This window comes from Eulemur rufifrons, chromosome 20 (genome assembly GCF_041146395.1).
Source record: "Eulemur rufifrons isolate Redbay chromosome 20, OSU_ERuf_1, whole genome shotgun sequence".
In the NCBI taxonomy this organism is placed as follows: domain Eukaryota; kingdom Metazoa; phylum Chordata; class Mammalia; order Primates; family Lemuridae; genus Eulemur; species Eulemur rufifrons.
Window position 1 is genome coordinate 48,112,356 of NC_091002.1, and position 21,483 is coordinate 48,133,838.

Genomic DNA, 21,483 nt, shown 5'->3' on the forward strand with positions numbered 1-21,483 from the left:
GTCTCAGGCAAGGCCTGGAGAGGGGGAAGATTTGCCTAAGGGGACACGGCCAGTCACACTGGACATCTCGGTGGTTGCCAGACTGGACCCTTTCCCACGCTTCTCTCAGAGGCAGCAAGGTCTGCCTGGGGAGCACAGTGGGGAACTTTCTAGAGAGTTCTAGAAGAGGTTTCTTAGAAGAACTGCTCCAGAATGCTGTTGTCTCAGAGTGACCCTGGCTAGTGGGTGCCTGGATCCCACCTGGACCGTACAGCAGGGTGGGGGCTGCATGCAGCCGGCAGAGCCTGGGAATGTGCTCAAAGTGACTTTGCAGAACTCACATCCCTCCCTCCACCCAAAGCACTAGCAGATGTTTGGCAGTTGAGTTTCTCCCTGACCTCAGGAGGTACGTGGAGGACGTGCAGAGGCCAGTCCTTGACCCCAGAACAGGACTGGCCCAGTGGGGATGGGGTAGAGGGAGGGATGGGCCAGATGCAGAGGAGGCCACAGCCCCCTTCTCCCCGACCCCCAGCCCTGGGAGGCGGGACTCAGCAGGCTGCTATGGGGTTTGTGCACCACAGATGAGGGCAGAACAGCCACTGGACCCTTGAAATGTCAGTGAGCCTGTCAGGTCAGAAAGAGAATCAGACGGGCCTGCCACTTCCTGCCTCAGGGCCTTTGCACCAGCCTCTGCCTGGCTCTTCCCTTGGCTCTGTGCATGGCTGACTCTTATTTCAGCTCTCAGCCAAATGTCACCACCTGCAAGAAGCTTCCTGTGAGAACTCGCTAAAGAACGCTCCAGGCCACTTGCTGTCACAGCCACGGATTTATTTCCTTCATTGCAGAGCTTAGCACTATCTAAAGTTTATATTATTTATTTCTGTGTTCAACGTTTAGCACATGTCCCACTGCTTACCCATGCACCTAGCTTGTCATGGGTACTCAATAAGTATTCGTATAATAGGAGCTTGAGGTGTTGAATGAATGGATTTTATCCATTTGCTGTTTGTGGCTGGGTGAGATGCCGGACGCAGTCCCCGCCTCCCGCTGCACCCTGGGGCGGGGTGGCAAACAAAGCCGTGGGCTTGGCAGGTAGCAACCTCTTGGACAACTGGGTGAACTGCACCCATTTCACAGATGTGCACACAGAGGCTCAGAGAGGCAGAAGTCTCCCAGCCCAGGGGGCCATGGTTGGGTGACCTGGGATCTTACCCAGTGGAGATCCAGGGCCCGTCGAGGCGCGGGGGCAGGACTGCAGTGCTGGGCATCCTGTCTGGCAAGGGGTGCTGACAGCGGGGTTCCCAGCGCAGGCGGCCACCCCCTGCTGCCCCAGCTGCCTCTGCTGTGCGAGCTGCAAACCAGACAGGCCTGGATGAGAGATCCCAACACAGCCCAGGAACGCTGCCCGCCCCGCCTGCCTTCCCACCACCACCGGGGCCTCCCTGGGAGGCAGCAGGGAGCTTGGGGTGCTGTGCTCCCACCTCTGCCACAGAGTGCCCCCAGACCTCCCCTGGTTCTGGAGCCAGGGATTCACGTCCTGTACTGGGGCACCTGGAGTTAGCTTCCTGACTCACTTCCTCCTGGGTTTCCAGGTGTGACCACCCTGGGATCCTAGCCTCCCGGCACAGAGCAGGCCAAACCTGCCGCCCTCCCCTCGAGGCCGCCCACTTCCCATCTCGCCTCAGTGCTGGGCCTTCGGGGTGTCCATCTCCGTATCTGCGGGCCCCAGCCCAGTGCCTGGCACCTGGTTGGTGCTCAGTCGGTGTGTGGTGAGCGAATGAGCGCAGGGCCCTTCTCGCAGGGCCTCATCCCCAAGCGGGGGGCTGGGGGAGGAATCGACAGGCTCAGGGAGGAGGGTCCTGGGGGATGGACACAGGAAGCAAGGCCCAGTGCATGGGGCTCCCAGTCCTCTGGAGCGACCCCCAAATGCGCTCAGCTCGGCGCTGGAGATGAGTTAAGCCAGGGCGTGGGACTGTTCCCAATCTCTTCTAGGCACTGCTCAGAGGCGAGGGCGCCAAGACCTTCAGCTGCTGAAGAGCAGCGGTTCCCGCAGAGACCGTCATCTCCACTCAGGAGCGACGGCTTGAGACGGCCCAGATGGCGGGATGTCGTGGGAAGCTTGGCGGTGAGCAACGCCCAGATATTACAGCCACGGGCTGTGCTCGCAGGGGGCTGGCGACCCTGGCGGCCCGGCTGCTCCCACGGAGCCTGCGGCTGGAGCGGGTGGGCAGCGGCCGGCCCAGGGGCGCTGGAGGCCCTGGTGGCCCTGGCAGAGGCTGCAGCCCTCCAGGAGGCCCGGGAAGGGCTGGGGGCTGAGTGGGGAAGGGGACAACGGCAGGTTCTGCCCCGTCCCCCAGCACATAGCCAAGCCTTCCCATCTGGGGTTTGGGAGGCCTGGGGACCCCACGCTGCCCCCGTGGAGCTGTCTGACTGGACACCTTGACCCCAAGCTCCCCGCACCCCAGGGGCCTCTCAGGAAAGCAAGGCAGAGTGGATTCCTCACTTCCCTCGAGGTTGGGGGTCACATCTGGAGACTTGGGGTCTCCAGGAGCAATGCTGCCGATGACGACGGTCACATGGCTTCTGTTAACTGAGTGTGGACTCCGTGTGTTTTCACACATTGTCTCATCTGGCCTCTGCAATAACTTGGGAGGTGGTGGCAGCCTTATCTTCCTCTCACGGCCAGAGAGAGGGACTCCTCAAGACGGGTTCGTCTTACACAGGGTACGTGTCCCCCGAATGTGACAAAGCCAGGATTTGTCCAGGTGGTTGGACTTCGGGATGTGATGGCTGAACTGTGACTTGTCGTGCATCCCTGGCGAGCGCAAAGGGGCCGATTTGGAGACTGGCAGAACTGTCGGGACACGAGGGGGAAGGACCGAGTCAAAGCGCTGCTGGAGTCCTGGGTCCCCGTGTATTCCGGGCTGACCCCACCACCGTTCACTGGCTCCAACCGGCCCAATAGGAGAGATGAGAGCAGACACCAGCCAGCCAGCGCTGAGGGGACCCCACACCTCGGGCCACCCCGAGGGTGCTCAGGGCAGGGTGAATAAAATGCCAGTGGGGGTCTTGCAAGAGAGAAGCCGTGGCTTTTCCATATTAACATGGCACATCTAACTTGGGGGCGGCCCGAGCCCGACATTGCGGCCGGTGGGTAGGTGGGCGTCAAAGCTGGGCCACGTCCCGGCATAACCCCACGCAGAGTCCTGAGCCCGACGTGCAGACACCCCTCGGCAGCAGCACCTCAGCACTGGGGGGCTTCTGCAATCAACTCGGTCCACAGACGCTGGGTTCCCGGGATTCAATTCTGCAGGTTAATTTGAACATCTCGGTGTCAATGAAACCTGTCCGAAAGTGTTGATTCGGAGAATGGACGGAAGCAAAGCGAAGAAAAAGATCAAACGGGGTCAGTGTTATTTGCCTGGTGGGAAAATCGAGCTCACATCTCAGAGCAGAATAGCGAATGGGCCCTGAAAATTATCTTGTCATTGTTTCCACGAAACTTGGGTTCCTGAGGAAATGTTTTCTGTTCTAAAGAAAACAAGCTCTTTTTCTTTTTTTTTTTTTTCCTGTACCCTTCCTGAAGGCCAGGAGAAGAGATGGCCCTTGACATTATATTTTGTCACGAATCCTTGATGCTATGTTTCTGCTAAGTTGTTTTAGTTTGTCTTGTTTTTCTGTGAGAAATTAGGGTTTAATTACATTGGGAGATGAGGAGATACAGCTAAATCTCACTGCATTCAGAACGTGTACACGCAAACACAAACAGAACCAGAGACCTTGATGAGAACTCCAGAGCGGAATATAATATCGCCTCTTGGTTCTTCTGGAAGCCTTACCTTCAAGGTTGCAAAAATAAAATTAACCAATTTTAAATGATTCCATGACATTTTCTCAATCGTATCTTTTTGGGGTAGATGTTTTTATTTTTTTTTTATTTTTTTTGTTTTCCCTCTCCCTCTTTCTCTTCCCCCAGAAAAGTCTTAACTAAAGGACCAAAGAAACAATCACTGAAAGCAGCTGTTGCCGTGGGCTGGGTCACACAACTTTTTCACAGGGACCTGATAAACTGAGTTAAATACATGGACCAAATTGATTTTTATCAACCATGGATTTTTAATTAACAGTGGTATCCACTTACTGCCATTCATTATTTACTGTTTACCCACTAATTAAAAATTATGCTGCTTTTGCACTCATAAGAGCAGGGACATTTGAAATTAGATAGCATCGTTCAAATTACCTGCAGAATTAAATCTAGAATGCCCAATTGCTCAGACCAGGCTACCAGAGTTTGAAATATGATCTGCTCCAGCTCGAGGTGTTATCATGAGTCAGAACACCAGGGACAGGCTGCAGGGACAAACACCATAAGGGACCTGCCTGGGGCCTTCAGGGGCAAGAGCACTTGCTGAGCCCTACCGAGTGTGGGCACCTGAGATTGTCTCGGGGTCATAACGGTGCCCAGCGCCTCCTGAGCATGTGTCATGGGAGTCCCATGGTCAGATGCATTATCTGCATTATGGCTGTGAGCCCCCCCGAGGTCCCAGGGGGGGCAGTAGGTCAGTGCATGGATGGAGCCCAAGGATCGACAGGCGCAGTCTGCACGACCACCCAGAACATGGATGGTGTCTGTGCCCTCGTTTTGCAGATGAGGAAACTGAGGTTCAAAGAGGCAGAGGGACTTGGCCATTGCCACTCCTCCACAGGCAGACGCTTCTTGGCCAATTTAAAAAAATATATTTTAGGAAAATACAGCTAATGTAAAATGCACCATTTAAGCCACGTTGAAGTGTGCAATTCAGGAGCACTAAGTACATTCAGAATACTGTGCGGCCACCACCACTGTTTCATGCCAGAACATTTCATCCCCCAGAAAGGAGACCCTGCACCCAGGGACAGTCACTCCCCTCTCTTCTTAGACCCAGGCAATGACTAATCTACTGCCTCTATGGGTTTGCCTAATCTGGACATTTCACAGAAGTGGAAACGGACAATACGTATCCTTCTCTCACCTACTTTTCACAACAAGGCGGGCGTGGTTGTTCTATTTTGCAGATGAACAATGGAGGCTGAGACAGGTTTAACTCCCACGTCCACCATCCGCGCTTTCTTCCAAGACCACGAAAGGAGCAGGCGTGGATCAGAAGGGGGCGGGTGGGGCGAAGACGGGGGCTGAGAAGATGGAGGAGCAACAGCTCTGCACTTCCCTTTCTGTTGGAGCAGAGGCAAAAGAAAAGCACTTTTCCTCTCCTAATTGGCTTGTTCTGAGGTTCTTGAGACGAGGCACGGATGCCAGGGTGGGGTGCGAGACGATTTGAGGTGCTGTCGTGAGCTCTTCATAGTCCAATATCACATTAGAGGGTGTTACAAAGCAGCCGTGGTTCTTGTAGCCAACTTGGGCTTTCACAGCCCATTTTGCTGGGGACTGACTTTTGAAAGCGGGTTGATCTGGACTTGATTTTAAAATATTAGGTAATTTTTAAGCAAATGGTATTTAATAAGCAAATGTCTAAGTGACTGGTGGATGTGGTAAATAGCCTTGGGGTGGGGCGTGGAAGCCGGAAGAGGGAGCGGCTCAAGGTGAATTCATTACTTTTCCGTGGAGCGCAGAAGGGAGCGTATGAGTCCCCTGGGGCTGCTGTGACAAAAGACCACAAACTGTGTGGCCGAACACAGGAATTTATTCTCTAACCATCTGGAGTCTGAAAGTCTGAAGTTTGAAATCAAGGTGTGGGCAGGGCCAGGCTCCCTCTGAGGCTCTAGGGGAGGGTCCCTCCTGGCCTCTTCCAGCATCAGGTGGCTCCAGGCATTCTTTGCATTGTGGCCATGTCACTCCGATCTCCGCCTCTGTCTTCACAGGGCTGTCTTCTCTCTTTGTGTGTTTCCTCTGCCTTCGTCTCTGTATCCAAATCTCCCTCTCCTTTCTCTTATAAAGACACCAATCACTGGATCAGGGCCCCCCCCCAATCTAATATGACTTCATCCTAACTTGATGACATCTGCGAAGACCCCCATATCCAAACAGGGTCACATTCACAGGTACTGGGGTTAGGACTTGAACATGTCTTTTTTTGGAGGGATAGAGTCAACCCACAACAGATACCAAGGGCCATCCAAAGCCTAGGTCCCCCCAGCAACCTAACCATCATTCATTCATTCCTTCTACCCCCACCCACACACTTATTGAATGCCTGTTGTATGCCCAGAACCATGACAGGCTGCACACGATGGCCAGAGCTCCTGTTCTCAGGGAGAGGCTGACACTAATTAAATAGACCCACTTTGGAATATAACTTCAAACCATCCTAAGTGTCTCAAAGAAAATTTACACAATGCCCAAGACCTTTTAGAGGCTTCCCAATGCAGTTGGAGTGATGTCCAGGCTTTCCTCTACGGCCTCTGAGGCCCAGGGAGACTGGCCATCTTCCTACCCTTTTACCACCAAATCATCCACCAGATCCTGCCGTCCTCGTCTACAGCGCCTTCCTAGCACTGACCAGGCAAGCCCTTCGCTGCCTCGGGGCTGTCACCCTCACTGTTCCTTCCCTCCGCTCTGCGCCAGGCTCTCGGCTGGCATTGCTCTCCAGGCACCCCCTTCTCCGTTCCTTTCTCTCCTCCCAGGACCCATCCCATCTGGCGATTATTTATCTGCTTTCTGTTTTGGGTTTATTTTTATTTTTTGACTTTTCATTCTGAAATAATTTCAGACTCACAAAAATGTCACAAAAGCAGTAGCAAGAGTTCCAGTACATCCTTCACCCAGTTTCCCACAGGTTAACATCTTGCACAAACACTGCACAATGAGCAAAACCAGGGCTTTAACATCCATACGGTGTGTTTCACCCATTTTCCCACTAATGTCACCTCTCCGGTCAGAGATCCAATAGGATCCCACGTTGCATTTAGCCGTCACGTCTCCGTAGTCTCCTTCCATCTGAGACACTTTGTTTCCATCTTTCACGACCTTGACACCTCTGAAGAGTGCCGGCCGGTGATTGTGTGGCGAGTTCCTCAGCTTGGGATGGTCTGATGCTTCCCCATGAGGAGTTCGGCTCGTGCAGTTTCGGCCAGAACGCGGGAAGCGGTGCTATGTCCTCCTCGGTGCATGCTCCGACGAGACCCGGTCATCCTGTTGCTGGTGGCGTCGACTGTGATCATTTGCTAAAGGAGGTGTCTGCCAGCTTTCCCCACTATTAAATTATTACTTTTCTCTTTGTAATTAATAATTACCTTATGGGAATATACTCAGAGAAAATGGAAGTGTCTTGTATTTCATCATACATTCACCCACTGATTTTAGCATCTACTGATAGCCATTGGTGATCTTGCCTATAACAATTATGACTGGTGGTGTTTTCCAAGTGGCCATTCTGTAGTTTCTTCATGCTTTCCAAGTTTATTGATTGAACTGTGCTGTAAGCAAGTGCTGTCCCTTTCCCCCATTTGCCTGTTTATTCAGTTGCTATTTATATTAATACGAGCTCATAGATATTTATCTTATTATACTTTACCAGTTATAATTCATTACTATCATATATTTTTTTGCTCCAATTGTTCCTGATTTGGCCGTTGAGAACACCTCCAATTTATCTCCTGTGTCCTTTCTACATGGCCTTGTCAGTTTTTTGAAGCACGTCCTCATTTCCTGGCACCAGAATATCTTCCAGGCTCATTTTATATTTTCTCAGCCCAAGCCCTGGAATCAACTGTTTCTCCAAGGAGCTCTGCTTCCTTTTGTTGGAGAATGGTGTTTAGAAACCAAGATCTGGGTGCTAGTGTGCTCACTGTAGTGGGTGTCACTCTAGGCTCCTCAACTTTCTTTCTTTGTTTCTTCTCTTTCTTCTCCTTTCCCTCCTTCTTTCCTCCCTTTCTCCCTCCCTCCTTCTCCCTCCCTTCCTTCCTTCCTTCCTTCCTCTCCCTGTGCCCCTACCAGCCTGCCAGCTCCATGAGGACAGGGTCCTCATTTCTCCTGCTCACTGCTGATTCCTCAGCACCTAGCCCTGTGCCTGACTGATGCTCCATATGTATTTGTTGTGTTAAGTCATGGAAAGTGCTTAGAACAATGCCTTCATAAACTAAGTGCTCAAAAAATGCTAGTTATCATTACTACTTTTAGTTGAATGAATGACTTGTGCTCCATAAGAGCACATGTGAGAGTTTCTTGTTGACCCTTCAGCCCCGAGGATGTGGCTGTTAGGGTCAGGCTTGAAGTGGGAGGGGAGAAAGAGACGGTGACAGCTGTTGGAATTGCTAAGAACCTGGGTGAGGATGAAAGGGTGGTCAGTCAGGGAGTCCGCAGCAGGCTGGGGGCCCAGACTGGTCTGAGCAGGAAGACAGGAAGGAGAAGAGGTGAAGGGAGATTTGTGAGACCCTCAGATCACATCACAGGCTTACATAAGCTGGATCTAGCCTAGCAACCTAACACCAGGTGCTCTGCGTTAAAGCCTTTGTTCACTCTTGGAACCTGCCCCAGCTAAACTAGGACCCTGACATGGTCCCATACTCCTGGGGGAGGTTCCCCTGGCTCCATGGCATGGTCCAACACAAACAGGACGCAAACCATAAAGAAAATCACGTATGTGATTTCACTAGCACACGATGTTTTCTAGTAGCTACATTATATAAAAGCTAAAAAGAAACAGGTGAAGTTAATTTTAACAGTATATGTCATCCAGCCCCAAAATATTATATTTCAACATGTAACAAATATAAAAACTATTAATGAGATATTTTATATGCTTTTTTTATACCAAGTTTTCAAAATCTGGTGTCTATTTTATTAATGCATTCACAGCAAAACTCGATTTAGACCGGCCACAAGTCAGGTGCCCAGTGGCCACAGGTGGCTGGTGGCTGCCTTGCGGGACAGCAGAGCTCCGGTGCAGGAATGGAGTGTGTGTGTCACACTCTGCTGTACGGACGTTTTCACATTTGTTTCTCAAGGCCCCTGGGGTTATTTTTGGTATAGAGGGGGCGGCCCAGCAAGTGGGATCTAGTCTCCTACCCCCAGCATTGGCCCACGCAGCCCCCCTTCCCCTTTGCTCTGGTTTATATACTGAAATTCTGCTAAGATTTGGTTTTTTTTTTTAAAAAAGTCTGAAACCCTCTGGTTTATTTCAAAACCCTCAGCTTGAGGTAATTCACCTAGAATGTTTGAACTTGGAAGCTTGCGCACGTTTTAAATAAAAATTTCAGCAATGGACACCCCCCCCCCGAAAACAGCCCCTCTTGATTAGAGGAGGCCGCCTCTTACAAATTGAGATGTGCTGGCGCGTTCTGATGGGCGCCGGCCGCTCCGCCAGGGAGCTTCAGGAGCCGGCTGTTGAAATGGCAGCCGTCACCACGTTGCCACGGCAAAAGACGCGCTTCCCAATGAAGTCATTGCACAAAAGGCACGCAGAGTTTCCATTTGAACTCCCCTGAGAAGGTTGCAGATTGGCATGCTATGACAGTACCAGCGAATCACACAAATGTGAAGACAAACTTTGAATTCTAAGGAGCCCAGACTTCCCCTCTGGTGTGGGCGGCTGGTCCTCAGATACCTCACATGTCTCTCATTTGCCATAATTGAACCTTCTCATCCATCTAATCCGAGGGGCTTTGTGTTCAGGGCCGGGAGGGGGCTGGGGGCATGGACGTTGCTACCCTGGGAAATGCAGAGACGGCTTGCTCTAGAACGAGTACCCTCCACTCCCCACGCCCTTCCGCACACTCGGCCTCTGAAGTGTGCCCACCTGTGCTCGGCAAGCTCAGCTGACAGTTGCCCCAAGACATTCAACACAGACTGGGCACCTGGCAAAGATTCAGGGACGTGAGAAGCAGGAGGGCCTTCCCACTGAGCAGCGGCAGTTTGGCTGGTCACTGTCCTCCCAGCTCTCCATGAGAAGTCCCAGGTCCGGCTGGAAAAGGTGAGCCTCACTCACCTGGCGCCTCCCAGAGAAGGCGATTGTTTTGTTTGTATACAACGTGCGCGAAGCCAACATGGAGAACGTTCTGTGAGGGGAGCAGCTGGTGCTGAGGACATCTTCCCGAGGCCTCACGTCCTGCTCAGGGAAAGGGAAGCGAAGAGCTCACGGAATGGGAAAGGAATGGGGGCTTTGGTGAGACAAGATCTGGCCCACCATGATGGGCTCCTCAGCCAGGTTTTTCTGTTTGTTTAGGAATGTTCCAGAACAAAAACTGTTCGCATCAAAAGTCTTCCTCAGCCCCATGATAATGCTAATTACTCTCGCTCTGGCCAGGGCTTCCACCCAGATGAAAACTGGAAAATTCCGGCCAAAGCCCAGCTGTTCCAAACAGCCAAGGCATCAGGGTGATTGATGGAAGTTTTTCGCTCTCCTTCCAGATGTTCTGGTGTCTTGGAGACAAGACTTCATCAGCTCGACCTCGGCGCCCTCATTCCCAGCTGCAGTTGGCCCTGAGACATTCATAATTTATGCCGGATTTGGTCAACGCTCTGCGTAGATGCCAACGTTCCACCTGGTGCTTTGAGGAGCCGGGCTGGGGGAGTCACTTGGCTCCCGGTGGGTCTTGCTGAGCATTCTGGGACCTGCCCTAGGGGGGTAGTGACAGTCAGTGTTTGCTAAACAGAACGTGTGACTAGGAGTCTCCCATTGGACTGAATCCCTACTAGTTCTCTTGGCAGAAGACTGAAGCTTTCATTGTTCTATAGAACAGGAATCTGGCAAGATAATCGCAAGGCTTTGACACACCCAATAAGAAAGAAGACGCCTGTATCCATCGTGGCGAAGCCTCCCCGCAGAACCCAGAACAGGGCTCATGAGAAGGAATCTTGGGGCGGCACCTTGGGGACTCTAAGTCTACATGGGGCCTTGGGAACTGGCTGTCCACCGGGTCTTCCCCAGCAGGGCCAAGCACCTGGTGGTGTCACAGAACTATGTAGGTTTCGAGGAGAGAAGGATGGAGCCGGTGGTCTCCACGGAGCCTCTTTGGGTCTGAGGACCGTCGGAAGACGTCGGAGGTCACGGGGAGCAACCGGGGCGTGGGGGAAGCGCACCACTTACTGGGCTGTTTGGGCAAGTCCCCGCAAGGGGGCCCTCGTGAGCTGCGGTCGGGGCGGTCGTGGGCCCCGGGCGCCCGGGTCGGAACCCGACACCGCCTCCTCGGGGCCTGCGTCTGCCGCCGTCGGACCCGAGCCCAGGAAGGCCAGCGCTGGGCCGCGGTTCCGCCCACGTGGGGGACCGCCCTTTGCCCTCGCACGGAGAACATACTTGAGACCGAAGCATCTCGAAGGTGAAGGCCATGGAGCCACCTGGCCTCGCCTCCTCTCGGAGGAGTTGGCGACGCTTTGGAGCGACAGCTCAAAGGAGGGCGACAGCTCGGGTTGGCAACACAAAGGAGGGCGTCGGAAGCTTCGCCACCAACACAGAACATCCGGGCTCCCCGGGCCCTTCTCCAAAGACGCACCTGGGGGTCCGCTGGCATAGGAAGCGCAAGATTCTACATGCAAGAAAATTATTGTAATTTAACACATCAATTTTTCTTACATTGTGTTGAGATGAAGTTTGTGGTCTCTTTCATACATTCAAAGTAAGGAATTTCCTTCGAATGCAATTTTGTGGGAAAACCTACATCATGTTTTGAAAAACTCATTTTGTTAGGAGTTACCAGACTTCATTTTAAGAGAAATGGTAATATTTAATGATGGCATTATTTTACCGTCTAGAAAAATTAATGTGCTTTCGGAGTTTCAGGAGAAAGGCCGAAGGTGAGTCCAAACCCTATTTTTGAATCACCATACAAATAGAATCCCAAAGATGCACATACTGGCTCAGGTGTTGCGGACAAGGCGCAGGGAAGGGTGTTGGCTTCCTAACCGTTAAACAGGCCTGCGATTCGGCCTTCCCTCTCGACCCTGGACACCGCTCTCCTCCTCCGAGGAGTACATAGCGCACTAAGGGGACAAGGTCGCACTAAACTGATGACCACAGAGGATTAGTCGTGGGTGTCGAGGCCGCGCAGTTTTAGAAATCTCTCGGCCTGCTCAGCCGCAGTTATGCATCTGCTGTGGCACCCCCAGGACAGCCCCTCGGGGCGGGTCTGGGACAGGAGAGGCGCGTTCAGGAGGAGAGAGAGCCCGGCCGGTCTCGCTTCTGTCATGCAACCCATATGGGGAGAGGCCTAAACCCAAAACCGGGGCTGGTAACTGTAAAAGGCCCAATCTTTTTCCACCTGCTCTTACAGCCCCTGGTCTTGACTCCATACTTATTGAGCACCTACTGTGTGCCTGGCCACGGGTTGGAAAGATATGCTTCTCCAAGGGCTCAGGGCCTGATGATCTGGGCTGGGGTTCGGCCAGGCTCGGCCCATGCTCCAAAAAGCACACAAACGGGGGGCCCTCAGGAAGGGCTTGCCTGTCTTGCAAGACGAGAAGCTGCTTGACAGATGGCAAGAGCAGTAATGGGCACTCCGGGCAGGAGCTCCGCAGGTAGCAGGGAGGTGTGAAGCAGCAGAGAGCGCTGGAAGAGGACAATTAGTCCCTGTGACGGTGGCGTGTGCAGAGGGTTGTCATGGGGAGGGCTGGAGAAGGAGGCGTCGCCAGCCACCTCGGGACCTGGAGTGTCCTTCAGGAGACAGAGGCGGGGGCGGGAGGCATGAGACGAGGTGTGTGCTTGGAAGAGCAGTGTTTTCCAGAGTGCTGTGCCTGCTGGCTGGCACTGCCGGTGATCCCAGGGTGGTCTGTGGTGGACGTTTCACAGCAGATTGGTTTCATGTCTCTTTTGACTCAACTCAATAACTGATCCATCAAGCCTGGGTTGGTGTTAGGCACAGAGGGATAGATTATTTTTAAAAGCAAGTGAGAATGAATTGATCTGGAGAGAAACATTGACTCAATTATAGGACAGTAGCAAACAGATGTGGCCAAATGGCCGGGTGGCACATGGGGACAGGCAGTTGGGGACCAAGGCGCTGAGGCCCCTGCCAGCTTGTGTTAAGGATGTGGTAGTGCACGTGTGCAGGTCTGGGAAAAGGAGGGGCCTGAGAGGACCTGCGGGGACCACTTCAGTTCCTGGGTGAGGAGGCGAGGCTGGGGCCACTGGGTGTCGAGGTGCACCACAGGAGACTGTGAGGCGACCGGAGAGGGGAGGGGATGCAGGTCCTCAGCCTGGGGGATGAGGGGATGGGGTGTCGGTTGCTGAGATGCAGAACTGGGGAGGGGTTCCGTTTTCTGGGGTGCATTTTGAGAATCAAGTGAGAGCACCCAGCTGGGACCAGCCACCAGTTCACAATGTACATGCGGCTAGAGAAGCCCGCCGGAGGCAGAACCCCCAGGGAAGCAGCTCTGGAGGGCAGATGGGCACAGAGACTGAGCAAGGACACTCGGGGAGATACAGAAACACAGGGAGCAAGTTGTTTTCTAAGTACGGTTGCAGATAAGATACAGGATGCCTACTTCAATTTGATTTCCAGATATACAACAAGAAATTTTTTAGGATCAGTGTGTCCCCGATATTGCATAGATGAGTGTAGGAGTTTGGCTGTGGACAGAGGAGAGAGACAAAATCAGAGAGATGTGTGAGCTAGATTATGGTTAATGGTTTAATTATTATTTTTATATAAGTTCTTTTATGCCATGCACAGGGCAACAAAAAAAAATCAGAAAATACAGAAAAGCATGAAAATAATTTAAAAGCTTATGCACAGTCACCTCACCCACAGTGAGTTGCCATTAACCTGCTGGTACACACTGACCTCGAGATGCATGAGTCTGGGCCACCCAGAGTCTCAGCAGAGGGACTCGGCTCCCCTCTGAACTTCTGTGTCTACAACAATGGCTGGCTTGTGGTAGGCAGACAATATACTTTTGTTGAATGAATAAACAAATCTTCCTTGACATTTTTCTTTCTTATACACACAAGCATTTATTCAATTATTTTCATAAAAATAGGATCACCCTATACATATTATTTGAAATCTATTGTTTTTACTTAATAATAGATTCTAGAGGTCTTTGTAGAAGGTTGATTTTTTTTTTTTTTTTAAGACAGAGAGACTAACACATTCACAGACTGTTCACAGTCTGCAGGGGAGGAACCAGAGATGATGAAGTGGCAGAAGGAGACGCAATAGCTAAGGGAAGCAAGTGCCCTAATCAAGAAGAGTCCAATAAAAACAGGCTACACTCTTCAAACAAAAGCAATATGTGGCTTGCAGTGGAATTTTCAAGATGTATAAAAAAGGTGTAAAATGAAAAGTGCAAGTCGAGTTCTACCCTGAAGCCCTGGTTGCTTTCTCCAAAGTGAATCACTTTAACAGTTCCTTGTGCATCCTCCCAGAAAATGGTTTCATGCCGATCTCTGCACATAAATGTATATGTTTTTTATTTGGCTATTAAAATTTTTTTATGAATGCAATCTTTCCATACACATTGTTCTGCATTTTGCTTTTTACACTTAAATTATCAGAGATGGTTTTGCATCTCAGACTTATTTCTTTATGGAAAAGACAAAATAGTATTCCATTATATAGATGAATCTTGATGCAGTTAACCAGTCCTCCATTGTTAACAGTCATTTGGGTTGTGGTCAATTCTTTGGGTGTGTGATTATCAAAAACAACAATACATTGGAGATCCTTTTAAGTATATCTTGGTGTAAATTTGTGTGTGTCCATTTGAGAAAACAGAGAAATTTTATGTGTGTTTAACATGTCGGCAGATTTGGCCACATTGTCCTCCAAAAATGCTGTTTCAATTTATTCTCCACCAATTATGTATGAAAGTACCTGCGTCCTTAAACCTCTGGCCACATTCGATATTATCAAAGAGAAAAAGCAAAATTTTCATTTTTGCAAGTCTAACATACAAAACACTGGAAGAGAAATGACAAGTTAATGAAGGTTTGTGGTTAATCACACATTTTTTGTGCCTAACAAATAAACAAGGAGCATGAGTTAATCAGCAGACACTCCAGTAACTTGGACTCATACCCTTCTGTTTATTTTCACTGCCACTGCTCTGGCTCAAGCCACCATCATTTCTCAGATGAAAGACTGACAGGGGCCTCTCACTGTTTCCCTGGCACCCACTCTGGACCCTGCATTTCATTCTTCACGGAGCTGCAAGCATGATCTTTAAAATATGCAAATCAACATTCTGCTTCTTCAATATGGCTATCTGAACATTCTGAGGAACTCTCCCACTGGGCACGACTAGGTTTGATATAAATTATATTTATTCATAAAGTTGGGAAGCCTCTGGCTCCCAAAGTGAGCTGAAGGCGGACCTGTGGGACCTCTCGTGAGGGCAAATGTCAATGTCAGATTTGCCTGTGGCAGGAGGTTGGGGGACCAGGGGCTAGAGTGCTGGTTGCTGCACCTCTTGGCTCCTGGGAGAAACAAATATGAATGATCTCTTGAGGAAAGCATTATTTTTTATTTTTAAATTTTTTTTAGAGATAGAGTCTTGCTATATTGCCCAGGCTGAACTTGAACTCCTGGGCTCCAGCACTGTCGCCACCTCAGCGTCCCCAAGTAGCTGGGATCACAAGTGCATGCCACATGCTTGGCTCACAAACATTATTATTTTAGATTCCAGTATTTTCACAGATTAAGATCAAACAAATATGGGTTCTCAACTAAAGATCACCAAATGAACAAGTAAACAACCCACTATGAAGTAATAAGTAGCACAAAAAGAAAAATTACATTCCAAGAACATCAGATATTGGAATTGTTTATCACAGAATACAGAATAATGTGAATGAAATGTTTAACAAAATAATATATAGAATTTAAAAAATGAGGCTGGGCGTGGTGGCTCATGCCTGTAATCCTGGCACTCTGGGAGGCCGAGGCAGGCGGATTGTTTGAGCTCAGGAGTTTGAGACCAGCCTGAGCAAGAGCAAGACCCCATCTCTACTGAAGGTAGAAAGAAATTATATGGACAGCTGAAAGTATATATGTAGAAAAAATTAGCCGGACATGGTGGCACATGCCTGTAGTCCCAGCTACTTGGGAGGCTGAGGCAGAAGGATTGCTTGAGCCCAGGAGTTTGAGGTTGCTGTGAGCTAGGGTGATGCCATGGCACTCTAGTCCAGGTAACAGAGTGAGACTCTGTCTCAAAAAAAAAAAAAAAAGAATTTAAAAAATGAGCAAACAACATGAGCCTATAAAAATGACTCAGTAGATTTGAAAAAGAATCAAATAAAACTTTAAGAAATAAGAATATAATTGTTGAAATAAGAACTTAGTGGCTGGTTTAGGGAGTAGATTAGACACAGTTGAAAAAGAGATTAATGAACTGGAAAATAGATGTAAAGAAATTACCCCAAATTTAGGAAAGAATGAGAGGAGGTTGAAAACTAAGAGAAAGGGGTTAATAGACATAGTAGCTAAAATGATAAAGTCTAACTAATGTCTCCCAGAAGGCAAGAAAAGAAAGGGTAGAGGAAAACTAATAGGTGCAGAAAGATGTCTGATAATTTTCCAGAAGTGATAAAAGACACCAACCCACTGGTATCAGGAAGCACAGTGAGTACCAAGTAGGATTAATAAAAAGAAATCAACAGCTGAACCTGCAAAACATCAAAGACAAAAAGAAGAGAAAATAGCTACCAACCTAGATTTGTGTGCCCAACAAAATAGTCTTTCAAGAATGAGAGCAAAACAAAGCCATTTTCAAATAAATGATACTGAGAGTGTTTACTACTCTATTAAATGGACTTCTAAACAAAGGAATTTATGAAGAAGGAAAATTTATTAGAAGGAAGGTCTGATTTTTAAAAAGAAATAATGAGCAAAGAATTGGAAAATATAAACCTAAAAACATGGGCATAAAATAATTTCTAATTTTGTGGGATCAAAAAATGAGGAAAAGGGACAGAACTAAAATAATAGAAAACAAAAGCATGTAATTTGGGAGAGTAATGATAATATTGGTATTCTAAATTTCTTGCATTAATCAGGAGAAGGCTTAGGTATTATAATTTCAGGGGTAGCTACTAAGATAGTAGAAATACCGTATAACTTCCAAATCAGAAGAAAGAAAAGAAAGAAATAGGAATAAACATAACCAAAATAATTCCTTAAATATTAAAAAAAGACAAGAGAGGAAGAAAAGTGCATAAAAAGTATAATAGGTAGAAAATAAAAAATGATCGAAAGCAAATCTGAATAAATGTAAATTGATTGACTTGCCAATTAACAAACAGAGATTATCAAATTGGATTTAAAAAGCTCCAGTGTTATTTACAACAGACATACTTGAAGCATGAGGACACAGAAAGGTTGGAAGTAAAGGAATTGACAAAAACTTACTTACCAAATACTAAATTAAAGGCAACTGAGTGGCTACATCAATATCAGATAAAGTAGGATATATAATAAAAAGCATTATTAGAGATAAAGTTCATCACTCCATAAAAGATCCAATCTTCCAGGAGGAGATGACGATAAAATAGCATCAAAATATACAAAGCAAAAATTGCTATAGCTACAGAAAGATATTGACAAATCTATCAGAGATTTAATTACTTATAGGACAAGTAGACAAAAGATTAGTAATTATGCAAAAGATTTAAAAACACAACAAAGTTTAATTCATTTTATATGTGTGTGTGTGTGCGCGCGCACGCGCGCGTTTGCGCGCATGCCTGTGTGTGTGTGTGTGTGTGTGTGTAAGTGCAGGATATACAGTAGTCCCCCCATCTGTGGTTGTGCTTTCTGAAGTTTCAGTTACCCGAGGTCAACCACGGTCTGAAAATATTAACTGGAAAATTCCAGAAATAAACAATTTATAAGTTTTAAATTGAGCACCATTCTGAGTAGTGAAATCTTGCACTGTCCCTCCTGGGACAGTTCCGTGTATCCACACAGGACACACTACCTGCCCTGTACAGCTGAGTACAGGAAAAAATGTGGTATATATAGGGTTCAGCTTTATCCATTTCAGGCATCCACTGGGTGTCCTGGAATGTCTCCTGTATGGATAAGGGGGACTACTGTATACACATGTATAAATTACTGTGCCCAACAATTAGAGAATGCACATTCTTTTGAAACACACATGCAACATTTACAAAAACTGAGCCCAGACTAGGCCATACAATAAGTCTCACCAAATGCAAAGAATTTGTATCATACAAGCTACAGTTCTGACCACAATGCAAATAAGTTTAAAGCTAGTAATAAAAATATTCTTAAAATTTTCTATGTGTTTGGATATTAAAAATGCTTCTAAAACACTCAGGCATCAATGAAGAAATCAAAATCAAAAAAATAGATCTTAGAACTAAGCAAAAAGTGAAAATAGTACACATCAAAACTTGAGGAATGCAGAGACAGTAATACTTTGAGGTAAAATAATAGGCTTAGGAACTTATAGTTTAAAAGAAGAAAGTGAGAAAATTAAAGATAATCATCCAACTTAAGAGGTTAGAAAAAGAAGAATAGAGTAATCACGAATAAGGTAGAAGGAAGAAGACAATAAGTAAAAAAGCAGACACTAAGAAAATCGAAAACAAAGCCATTAAGGGAGAATGAATGGTTCTCAGAACCCCCTAGTAAATTATAATACATCAACCTCTGGTAAGACTGGTCAAAAAAAAGAAGAAAAAAAAGGAAAGAAAAATGAGCAGGTGGGGGGAGAAGAGAGGAGAGAGAAATGAATAAACATTGAGAATGATAAGTGATAAAACTACAGATCCAGCAGGTTTTTTTTTTTTAAAGAAATTTATGATCCTCTCTGTATGTGTGTGTATAACCTGAATATTCTATAACTGTTCAAGAAATTGAGAATAACAAAAAATCCACCCCCCAAAAACCAAAAAACTTAAAAAAAAAAACAACAACAAAGAAAACCAAAACCAAAAACAAACAAAAAACAGGCCAGGGTGTTTTTACAAATAAGTTCCACTAAACTTTAAAGAAACAGCTCACTCTAATTTTACATGCACTTTTTCAGAGGGTAGAAAAGAGAGTGCAGTCTCCAGCTCACGCTGTGAGTTCTTATTCTCAAGGGCAGATCCAGATTTTGTGGAGCCTGAAGTTTATTCGATTTGGAGGACCCTCTTAAGAAAAACAATGCAGATTTATACAAAAATCCAAAATTGGTGTAGCAGTAAATATTTATTTAGAAGGGAAAAAAATAATAATAAATTACACATTTTATAAAGCTGACAAGTACCACGAACATAACAAGATTTGGAAAAATAGCATACTGCTTTTATTAATTGGCTGCTTGAGTCCTCTATGACAGTGTTTTTCTACATTTTTTAGGTTGTATAATCTTTGATTGCCTCTTCATATGACAAAGACATTGTATTTTCATTTTCTATGACAGGACTAGAGAGCCCATTCAGTCTTCTTCTGTTGATTAAAAACATCTTTTGTTACTGATAATTTAGAAAGTTTTCTTCAGCCCCACAACTCCTTATTGTAATGTCATAGATTTTTAGGATTGTTATCAAATTTTGGAAAACCTTTCTTAGGTTTCTTTCACATATGAGCTATGAGATTTGCAACAACTTTCTGTAGGCTGGCTTCTTCTGGTTCTGCACATTTCATGCCTTGCTTTTCCAAATGCCTGGTACCAAGGCACATTCTCTAGGCACCGTCATGTCATGGCGGTGGACGGGTATTAGAGTGAGAAGCAAATGTTTTCCAGAAGTCAGTCCCACACTGACTTTGCCAGCGAGAACACAGGGACCCAGGAAAGTGGCTGCAGAACATGGAAATATCTGCCACCGACTAAAAGAATTCCCAGCTCATCTTCCCAAGTTGCATCCCAAAATGCCTGTGATGACTTCGATACTTTACAGCAAGAGGCAAAGTGTGACGGAAGCAGGTCAGAGAGGACAGAACCAGTGAAAGAAAGCATGGCAAGAGACTGTCTCTTCATTGATTCATGTTTAAATATGTTCTCAATATTTACAAAAACTTACATCCATGTGAACACATTGCTAGGGTTCCTGTGCCTCTTCCCTGCTCTGGGTTTTGGAAAAGACCCTTGAAAGAGAGAGACCCCGAAGCCTTTGAGGATGGCATGAGGAAGAAACGTTACTGACCACATGCGAGGGGAAAGTTACAGGCCGATCTCGTTTATGGTTGCAAAAGTCCTCAATAAAATATTGGCACATGAAACACAAAGATGATACATTATGTCCCTAGCAGGTCCATTGCAGTAACACAAGAGTGGTTAACATTAGAAAAATCTGTAAATGTCATCACCACATTCATCAGATTAAAACATCTATTCACAGATGCAGAAAGTACATTTGATAAAATTCCACGCCCATCTGCAATTTTTAAAAACCCTTATCAAAAGAGAAATAATTTGATTTGCCCTTATGTTGATTAAGGGTATTATGCACCAAAAATCTCTATGCTAAACGGTATTTCTCAGTGGTGAAATACTGAACTTTTGAGATGAGGGCCAAGACACGAATGCCTGTCACAGTGCATGCCAATCACTCCCAACGTTTTACTGAAGGGACTAGCAGCAAAACAAGAGAAAGAAACAAAAGGTATGGGGCTAGAAAGGAAAGCAAATGATCATTATTTGTGGGTTCTATGATTGTCTACGAAAAAAATCAAAATCTACAAATTACTAGAAATAAGTATTTAGCAAGATGGCTGGATAAAATAAATCAATGTACAAAAATCAATTACATTCTGTCACAGCAAAAGATGAGGAAAAAGGTAGCATTTACAATCGTAGTAAAAAGTATAAGATACCTAGAAATAAATTTCATAAAAATATGCAAGACATTTTTGGAGGGAAATTATAAAATTTCTTGAAAGAAGATAAAAATAAATGAAGTGAGATATATTCATGGCTAGGAAATAGCAAGAGATGCTTATGCTCTACAAGCCGATCTGTAGGTACAATGGTTTCCAGTCAAAATCCCAACAGGTTATCTTACTTTATTTTTTTAGGATCTTGAGAAGATGCTTATAAAATTTATATGAAAGAGCAAAGGTGTCAGGAACTGAAAAAAAAAAAGATACAGGGGTGTGTTGTATCAGAGATCAAGATTTATTGAAAACTAAAGTAATTGTAACAGTGTATATTCTACAAAGAGAGAAACAAACTGACCAAAAGAATGGACTACAGAGCTCAGATCCTGAATCCTGAAACGTCGAGAAGCTCACTGTTGGGTAGCCCTGCAGGTAAGTGGAGAAGAGAGGGAGGTTCAATAAATAGGGCCAGGGAAACTGGTTATCCACGTGGAAAGGAGAAAGAAATCAGAGTCCTTCCTTGCACCATATCTCCAAATCAATTTCCAGTGGAGAGAAGACTTAAATGTAAAAGGCAAAATGCTAAAGCTTTTAGAAGAAAATGTAGGAGAATATCTTTATGACCTCAAGGTAGCAAAGGATTTCTTAAACAAAATGCAAACATGCAAAAAGTGCTGAAAGACAAGCTGGTAAATGTGACCACATTAAAATGAGGAACTTCTGTTACTCAAAAGACACCACAGAGTGACAAGAAAAGCCAGGAACTGGGAGGAGATATTCATGACACATATTAAATATGACCAG

General features: G+C 46.7%; 1 protein-coding gene across 1 annotated transcript in view; it reads right to left on the minus strand.

Moving 5' to 3' along the window:
- APCDD1L (APC down-regulated 1 like) overlaps window positions 1–21,483 on the minus strand; it is a 50,744-nt gene that overhangs the window by 7,785 nt on the left and 21,476 nt on the right. The window contains exons 5-8 of the mRNA XM_069495788.1: window positions 2,699–2,833; window positions 2,483–2,569; window positions 2,001–2,291; window positions 1,192–1,330 (exon numbers count right to left, since the gene is read on the minus strand). Of these exons, the coding sequence (XP_069351889.1) occupies window positions 1,192–1,330; window positions 2,001–2,291; window positions 2,483–2,569; window positions 2,699–2,833 (652 nt within the window). The remainder of the gene's footprint in view (window positions 1–1,191; window positions 1,331–2,000; window positions 2,292–2,482; window positions 2,570–2,698; window positions 2,834–21,483) is intronic.